The 9,483-nt window shown below is 43.5% G+C and overlaps 1 protein-coding gene across 1 annotated transcript; it reads right to left on the bottom strand.

Annotated features, from left to right (window-relative positions):
- Nucleotides 1-206: 206 nt before the first annotated feature.
- Nucleotides 207-6,753, bottom strand: LOC309645329 (uncharacterized protein). The gene is made up of 3 exons (XM_082430381.1): nucleotides 5,224-6,753; nucleotides 4,056-4,197; nucleotides 207-787 (listed from the first exon to the last, which is right to left on the bottom strand). The coding sequence occupies exons 1-3, from the start codon at nucleotides 5,322-5,324 to the stop codon at nucleotides 419-421; spliced, it is 612 nt and encodes a 203-aa protein (XP_082286507.1). The 5' UTR covers nucleotides 5,325-6,753; the 3' UTR covers nucleotides 207-418.
- Between the last annotated feature and the right edge of the window lie 2,730 nt (nucleotides 6,754-9,483).

Below are 9,483 nucleotides of genomic sequence, written 5' to 3'. Positions count from 1 at the left end.
GCCCTGATGGAGGAGGGGAGGCGGTGTTATGCTCCAGTCCAGTGCTTCCTGCTGAGCATCAGTGAAGGAGACATCAGAGGCAGGACATGCCTCCCTCGGGCTAGAGTCTGACCCACTGCAGAAGCATCACAGGGCTCCTGGTACGGAAGGATCTCCTCCATTCTGCTAAGAGCTGCCCTTGCACAAAAGGAGCTTAGGAAAGAGATCGTGATCCACCTCCAACACAGACATCATTGGAGGTAGCTCGGTGCTAAGAGCGTGCTCTCCAGAAACTCTTATTTGGTGCTTCCTCAGATAGCCTCACTCTCCCAATGCTTGGCTACGCCCCAAACAACCTGGGAGAAACTATTAAGAGAGGCAAAGTTACCTGCCAGGGGCCACATAGGGAACGACCTCACATGTCCAAGTCCAGGGCTCCCTACCACGTGGATATGCCATAGGTGCCAGGCTCACCTATTCCTTGCCACTGGCATGAACACCATGGACCACGAATTTTACTGGAAGCAGTTGTCCTTCTCCCTTGTGGTAACTGGTACCTTGGCCCTCTCTGGACAGTCCACCCTGCCTTAGAGAAGTCAGAAGCTACACCTAGAATGCTATGGCTAGGAGGAGTACTTGCCTGGACATCACTGCATGTTCTGTTTTTATTGGAACAATTGTAGGCCGCTATAATATGTAGAAGGGAGGAACTGGGGGTCCCTTGGAATACCTTGAAATTTTTGGAGGCGAAGGAAGAAGCAAATGCAGATTCTGCCATGATCTGGGTCTCCAAAATGTCAAGTCCAGCCTGCAGAGAATCGCAGATCAGCACTGATCCGTTTTCGACCAACCCACAGCCTCACGGTTGCAATGACTTTTGCAGGATTTATTCTCTTCTCTTGCTCCTTCTCTATGTCAAGCATATGGAAGGACTCTAGAAATATCCTCCTCATCTCATACATCATGATGTTGGTCAACTCCTTTGGCTGCCCCCAGTGTTCACAGGTGGGTTCATACTGATCAGCAAAGTGTGTCCCATCCCACTTCTGGTAGCTGTCTATGTCATAACAGACCCAGAATGCCTAATTAAGAAGCTAAAGGAAGGTATCTGGAATGTAAGAGTTGGGTTTAGGTGCTGAGTGTAAGATCTACCACCAAGAAATGCCCATCAGCCCAAATATAATTAGAATGGGCATGACATGAAATATTCAAGGAAGACTTTTTCTCCAGAAGATGTTCCTAAGTCTAAAATTACATTATCTAGGAGTATATCCATCAGTTATTATAGTGTCCAGTGTCTTGGCTTGGGAAGAGTTCACTTCCTGAAAACCACTGGTGAGAGGGTATGAGAAGGTAGAAGTAAGAATCTAAATTAGAAGGCACCAAGCATCTGATATCTGAGACTATTCTGAATCATATTTGCTGGATCTATGATGGTCCTTTTTGTTGTTGTTGATTCAGGTTTTCTTTTTGAAAAACCCTAAAACTCAAACTTTTTCTCTCTTACTGTTTTTACTTTATGTATTTATTTTTGGTCCCTTGGCTTCTTTCATTATTTTTCTCAATTCCTATTAGAGTTTAATTGAATTTATTCTGTCCTAAGTATCTTGTAACAGTCTTTATTTCTAAGATGACTTTTATCTTTTTCTTCAATTTTTTATGTTCTATCAACCTCTTATTTCATGTCTTCCTGGTTTTTTGTCTACCTATGTGCTGAGTTTTTAAATTTCTGACTAAGGTATTTTTTCATACATTAAAATGTTTACTTAGAAATATGTAATTAAAGTTGCAGTGCTGGGGCTTCCCTGGTGGTGCAGTGGTTAAGAATCCGCCTGCCAGTGCAGCAGACATGGGTTCGAGCCCTGGTCCGGGAAGATCCCACAGGTCATGGAGCAACTAAGCCCATGCACCACAACTACTGAGCCAGAGCTCTAGAGCCCACGAGCCACAACTACTGAAGCCTGTGCACCTAGAGCCCATGCTCCACAACAAGAAAAGCCACCGCAATGAGAAGCCCACACACCGCAAGGAAGAGTAGCCCCCGCTCGCCGCAACTAGAGAAAGCCCCGTGCGCAGCAACGAAGACCCAACGCAGCAAAAAATTAATTAATTAATTAATTTTTTTTCAAAAGTTGCAGTGGTGTATTACTTTTCTTTTCGGACTCAAGGTTGTTCTAGTGGGAGAATTTTTTTTTTCCGGCAGAAATGTTTCAATTTTCACTTTTTTTTTTTTAAATAAATTTATGTATTTATTTTTGGCTGTGTGTTGGGTCTTCGTTTCTGTGCAAGGGCTTTCTCCAGTTGCGGCGAGCGGGGGCCACTCTTCATCGTGGTGCGCGGGCCTCTCACTGTCGCGGCCTCTCTTGTTGCGGAGCACAGGCTCCAGACGCGCAGGCTCAGTAGTTGTGGCTCACCGGCCTAGCCGCTCCGCGGCATGTGGGATCTTCCCACACCGGGGCACGAACCCGTGTTCCCTGCATTGGCAGGCGGATTCCTAACCACTGCGCCACCAGGGAAGCCCTTTACATTGAAGTTGTCTGCTATTTTTCCATTAACTTTGTAACATTTTATTTTAATAGACCAGCAGTAACAGTGTTATGCTTAAATTATTCTTGGCTTTGGCCACTAGGAGCTCCTTCAGGTGGGCTCCTGTTTCCCATTATTTTGATTTTTGGTTTTCATTAAATTCTGACCCCAAAAGATGCCCCAGTCTCATCTTGTATTTTCCAGGCCCAGTTCTAAAATCAGTCATTTCTCTAAGAAGCCTTGGCCCATGTACTGAAGAATGGTATTTAGAACCAAGATCTGGGCTCTTTGTGTGCTTACTGCTACTGTGGTATCACTGCTTCTAGGCCCCTTCAGCAGACATAGCTAAGAAATATATGTATGTATAACTAATCCATGTATACATACGTGTCCATAAGTATTTCTGCATGTGTCTATCTCTGTGTGTGTGTGTGTGTGTGTGTATATATATAAAAGCCGAACATGAGTTCATATTGATATCTCTGATTTTAATCCAGTACCCCAGGGTTCATTCTAGCATTTTCCTTTTGCTTATTTGTAACTTCTCCAACAGGAACCTGGCTCCTATCTAAGTTACTTACTTATCTGTTCAATCTTTTATACATGTAAAGTAGTTTTAGAATTGTTTACCCATACCCTGTGAAAAACAAATTCACCAGAGACAAATTCACTGCTCTCTGAAAAACTGAAAGAAAGGGCTGCTTGCCAATTACCCTCATTAAAATAGCATGCAAGAAATAAACTTCTATTCTGTGAAGCCCATGACTTAGCCTATTAGTTCTAAGGTAATCAAATGGGGAAGCAAGAGTTGAAAGCAAGAGTTGGAAACTTATGTACCCTATAGGATGGGAAAAATATAGGGCGGGATTCAAGGGTAGTGGAATAAAGTAGAAAAAAGCCAAAGACCACTGTTGGCAAATGAGTTTATTTGCCAAGGATTTACTCCTGCCCAGCCCTCAGTGAGAAGAGCGGTGTCCCACTGGTGTCCCAGTGGGAGGTTAGGGTTTTAGCTGTCTTTCAGTGATTATCTACAAGAGAAAAAGGTTAGATGCTTAGAGGCTATGAAACTCTGAGAAGCAGGAATTCATTCCCAAGCTTAATATTACTCATCCTCGCCAGACCTTGGAACAGGAATACTTCATGTAACAACAGAAATTGTCTACTTTTGACTAGGGGGTTATTGGTTCATTGAACAGAGAAAGGTAGAGATTTGGGGCCTGGCTGAGCTAACGGGGCTCATGGAAAAGTCTGACTCTGGAAACAATGGCTAGAAATCTGGACTAGAAAAACAAGAAAAGAGCAAACTGTTGAAAAATGTAATGAAGACAGCACAGGCATTGATTATATAATGAAAGAAGCAAGGTGCCCCAAGCTGGTATCTTTGTCTATTTGCCAGTGGATTGCCTTCCAGGTTTAGGGGGACATCGTCTTCTGCTATTTTTGTGCCTAGGATTTGGGGTACCTCAGTCCTCTGTTTAGGGATAACAGCATCTGAGAAGAAGGTGAGAATCAGTGAAGACATAGACCCAACCACGCATCTCCAAACTCACTGTGTTTTCCCAGCAGATATTTCCACAGTACGTCCAGCAGCATGTGTGATTTATTTCTACACATCTAAAGGTTCTAGAACACTTCTTGGCACATTCTTGGACTGTTGGCTGTCCCCAGCACTCCTGAAGTAACAATTCCCCCCTGAAATTGAGATGAGACGATAAGAAGCTGACAGGGACCACATAGCAAGTGTGGGAAGAGAAGCCCTTCATAAGCTCAGCAGCCCCTCCTAGAATCCCAGCCCCAAGTCTCCACCAAGGTATCCGCCTTCTAAGAGAAATCCCCTTCCTTATCTTCCTCATTGCATTTTCACTGACCCCATCGCATCTTCACTGACCTCTTTGCCTTCTCTGCTCCCCAAGTCCTACAGTGTTGCAGGCTTCTGAGTCCTCTTTGAGCATCCTAGAGGTAGGACTCCGTATACTCCCAGCATTCATGTGCCCTCCTACAAAATTTACATTTTTATAATGGGAGATCTCAGAGCCTGAGATATCCTCTAGCCTCATTATCACACCTATTTCATAGTGTGGGAAGCTAGACCACGGAGAGTGAGGAAGAGATTCTCCCCACTTTTCTTCCCCTCCTTGCTGACTCAGCCTCTCTCCAAATTCTTATCTCTCTCACCTAATTTTCTTGGCTCCCTCCACTGACTTCATTTTCTCATCATATGGCCCCCATGATTGCCCCACTAAGGCCCCATCTCATATCTCTTTTCTATCTTTTCACATTCTGAAATATCCTACCACTAAATTAATGGTATATATCAAGAAATGCCCATTTGGTACTCTTCAAAGTGCACACAGGTAGGACACAGAGCTTCTGGAAGAATGGGAAAATATGGCAGCTCTGTACTGGTACCCCCCTCCCCTTCAAAGATAGCCTGACATGGGAAAATATTATATCCTTATAATTTATGGAATGTATCTAAAAGCTGACAGATACACATTGCTACTTTCAAGGTTGGAAAAGGAAGCATTAAAGGACTTTGAAAGACTTCAGCTTGATAATTTCTTGGATCTCTGTGTATAGAAAGGTAACTGATGCCTTTCCAGGTGATCCAGGGAAGGTGAGTCCTGAGTCAGATGTGCCAGGCACGATACTTCTTCTTTTGTCCAGAAACAAGCACAGCCCCAGCACCCCTTTTGATCCCCAACCCAGCCTCATCACCTGCGGTTGTGTTTTTCCTTCATTCCTCCCAGCACAGACAGTAGCACCATACAGAGGAACATCATGAGTAAGGGTGTCCAGCACTTCATGCTGTTGACCATATATGTCTGAATAGGTGTTGTCAGGAGTTTTTCCTTCCCAGCTGTTGCCAGAGATCAAAAGACATAAAGAGAGTTGTGAAGCAAGAGGAAATTCTCATGGAATTTCTTTACACTTTGTCTTCTAGTTATTCTTCCTTGCCCTCCAGCACTCAGTCACAGGTACACACCAAAGCTGGACACAGACTCTGCTAAAAAGTGTCTCTCCATCTCAAGCTTCATGCCTTCCTTTTGCAGGAAAACCTTTTTTTTTTTTTTTTTTTTTTTTACTGTGTTACCTTCCCTTGATTAAAAAATAATTCAAATTCAGCTTACAAAATTGTTTTATTTATTTATTTATTTATTTGGCTGTGTTGGGTCTTCATTGCTGCGCGTGGGCTTTCTCTAGTTGCAGCGAGTGGGGGCTACTCTTCATTGTGGTACGTGATCTTCTCATTGCAGTGGCTTCTCTCGTTCTGGAGCACGGGCACTAGGCACGTGGGCTTCAGTAGTTGTGGTTCGCGGGCTCCAGAGCGCAGGCTCAGTAGTTGTGGCGCAGGGGCTTAGTTGCTCCGCGGCATGTGGGATCTTCCTGGACCAGGGCTCAAACTTGTGTCCCCTGCATTGGCAGGAGGATTCTTAACCACTGCACCACAAAATTGTTTTAATTCTTCTTTTTTTTTGAGCTGACATTGGTTTATAACATTACATGTTCCACATGTACAATATTATATTTTGACTTCCATATACACTACAGCATGCTTGCCACCAAAAGTTTAGTTCCCAGGGGCTTCCCAGGTGGCACAGTGGTTAAGAATCCGCCTGCCAATGCAGGGGACACGGGTTCGAACCCTGGTCCGGGAAGATCCCACATGTCGCGGAGCAACTAAGCCCATGCGCCACAACTACCGAGCCTGAGCTCTAGAGCCCGCGAGCCACAACTACTGAAGCCTGTGCACCTAGAGCCCGTGCTCCACAACAAGAAAAGCTACAGCAATGAGAAGCCCGTGCACCGCAACAAAGAGTAGCCCCCGCTCGCTGCAACTAGAGAAAAGTCCACACGCAGCAACAAAGACCCAACGCAGCCAAAAATAAAATTAATTAATTTTTTTAAAAGTTTAGTTTCCAACTGTCACCATACAAAATCCTTAAAACATAAAAAGTACAAGGCAGACAATGAAGTATTTCTAGTAATCCCACTATATGGGTGTATGTTATCCTGTCTTTTATAGGTGCAGATATATGAATACGAATTGTTTTTATAAAACTGAAATCATCAGGCTTGCTGTTGTATATCATGACTTTTTATTTAAAAATCTGTAACTTGATATTAAAATAAAAGTTTTAGCAAAGACCTTTGGATAGACCCTAAAGTGAGCTTGTCACAGATCGACTTGAAGGACTTTTTTAAAAAGAGAAAAAAAGATGGCCCAAAAGTGGTTAAATGACTCTTAAAACCCTTACTCATGGGCTTCCCTGGTGGCGCAGTGGTTGAGAATCTGCCTGCTAAAGCAGGGGACACGGGTTCGAGCCCTGGTCTGGGAAGATCCCACATGCCGCGGAGCAACTAGGCCCGTGAGCCACAACTACTGAGCCTGTGCGTCTGGAGCCTGTGCTCCGCAACAAGAGAGGCCGCGACAGTGAGAGGCCCGCGCACCGCGATGAAGAGTGGCCTCTGCTTGCCACAACTAGAGAAAGCCCTAGCACAGAAACGAAGACCCAACATAGCAATCAATCAATCAATCAATCAATCAATAAATCTTTTAAAAAAAAAAAAAAACCCTTACTCATTGTAAAGGTGGAAAATGGTCAGGAATTTGACACATTTGGGGGAGGAGATTTTTGAGCAGCTTTTCTTTAAAGAATGCTGAGCTCTCAATCCTAAGTCACTGGAAAGGCTTTAAGGACACCTCTCACGAGTTCTACATGTGCCCCAAGTGTTTGTGGAGCCACAGTAGATGGGTGTCTGAGTCACACCTGAGAACGCAAAGGGGAAGGAGGCTAGCTGAAGTCACCTATGGTCACAAGACAGAGGCTACTTATTGCCCTACGGAAGTTGATAGGGCAAAGGAATGCAAGAAAGAGCCAGTGCGGGTTTATGCCAGATTCATTCCAGGCAGGCTGCTGGGAAAAGCCATGAGAACTCAACAGAAGGAAATAGAAAGTGAGTGGCCAGAGAAAGCTGTCACAATAAGCCAGCCAGAAAGGAGATGGATTCAGCCAGATCAAGAGAACCACAGGTGAGCAACTTCCATCAGCTGGGGTGGGAGAAGACTCAACCCATGAAACCAGCCACGACAGAGTCAACTTGAAGCAATACCAAGCCCCGAAAGTACAAAGTTCAAAAGTGCAACACTGCTTGCCAAAAAGAGCTGTTCTGACCCCTTTATCTCTTCTTCTTCTTCCACCTCCAAAATGGCACTTAGCCACCTGCAGGAGGAGTGGAAAGAGCAAGGAAACCCACCACTCTCTTCTCCAATTGTAGGTTTCTAGGTGTGGAGGAAGCCACAATTTTAATTCAAGCTTAGCGTTTTGACTATTGCATGGGCTTAGACTTTTTTTCTAAATATATCATTATATTGTATTATATTATATTATACTATATTATTATATTAGTTAATAATATATTATTATATTCTAAATTTAGGCAGTGACTAGAAAAATCTAGTTCTATAGCCAAGCTCTCATAGAGAAGCAGGGAAAGAAGTAGCTCTTCTGGATGAATTTAAATGAGACAAAAGACAAGCCTTTCGACATATTACTAGTAACATTCCCCATGAATATTTTCCTAACGTGCTAGTTACACATATCATTAATATTTTCCCATGGATCATAAGACATCTGAAAATTTGTGGTTTCCCTTCCTTAGGGGAAAAATGTCATTGGAAACCTCCCTGCAAATAAAATTTGGTTAAATCCATTATTAACTTCGGAGCACAGATTTGTAGAGCCAGAGGTCCTGGTCAAAGGATACTGCCTGTTTCAAACCCTAGGTATGGTTGGTGTCAATTCTTCCTCTAATAAGATTGGTTTATTCTGGGAATTCCTTGGTGGCGCAGTGGTTAAGAATCCGCCTGCCAATGCAGGAGACATGGGTTCGAGCCCCGGTCTGGGAAGATCCCACATGCCGCGGAGCAACTAAGCCCGTGTGCCACAACTACTGAGCCTGCGCTCTAGAACCCATGAGCTACAAATACTGAGCCCACGTGCCACAACTACTGAAGCCTGCGCACCTAGAGCCCGTGCTCCGCAACAAGAGAAGCCCGTGCACCGCGAGGAAGAGTAGCCCCCGCTCACCGCAGCTAGAGAAAGCCCACGTGCAGCAACGAAGACCCAACGCAGCCAAAAATAAATAGATAAATAAACAAATAAAATTTAAAAAAACAAAAAAGATTGGTTTATTCTACCAACAGGATACACATCCTGTCTTACCATAGGAGGGAAATTCTCTCCCACTTGGTACCACACTAAAGACGGTCAGTGTAGTATAGACAGAGAACAAAACATGGGCACTGGAGTCGGAGAGACCTGGGCTTGAATCTCAGCCCCAACACGTCTAGCTTAATATAAGCTACGTGATTAGCCAACCACCTAACTTCTCAAAGCCTCAGTTTCCCTATCTGTAGTATGAGGATGAGAGTATCCACATAGCAAATGTTGACTATATAAATCACTGGCACACAGAATGTGCAAAATAAATGTTGGCTATTTATTATTATTATTATTATTATTATTATTATTATTATTAAGCTCAGACTCTCTTTTCTTCTCCAGACGGGTGAAAGTTATTTAATTTTATTGACTTTTTTGTGGTCTTTTTTTTTTTTTTACTCTTTAGCCTATTTGGAAAGTTTTATCCTTTGCTCATCTACCTTAAATTTAATTGTCCCACAAATATTTACACTAAGTGACTACTATAAGCCAGGCACTATTCTAAGTACCAAGGATACAGTCATGAACAAAACTGGCAAAAATCCCTGCCCTCATAAAGCTTAATCCTAGTAGAGGGGTCAGACAATAAACAAGATACTTAAAAGAAACACATAACAATTGATGGCTCTCAGTGTGCAGGAGAGAAGATAAGAGAGGGTTTTAGCACCTGGAACACAGAATATGAAAAATAAGTGCTGGCTATTATTTTAGGCAGCTCGCTGGTGGTGAGATTTGGGGTTCTGAAAGAAAA

The sequence above is a fragment of the Balaenoptera physalus genome (assembly GCF_965194825.1).
Source record: "Balaenoptera physalus genome assembly, chromosome: 16".
Lineage (NCBI taxonomy): Eukaryota > Metazoa > Chordata > Mammalia > Artiodactyla > Balaenopteridae > Balaenoptera > Balaenoptera physalus.
The sequence above is the reverse complement of the archived record's forward strand: the minus strand, read 5'-3'. Positions and strand labels throughout refer to the sequence as shown.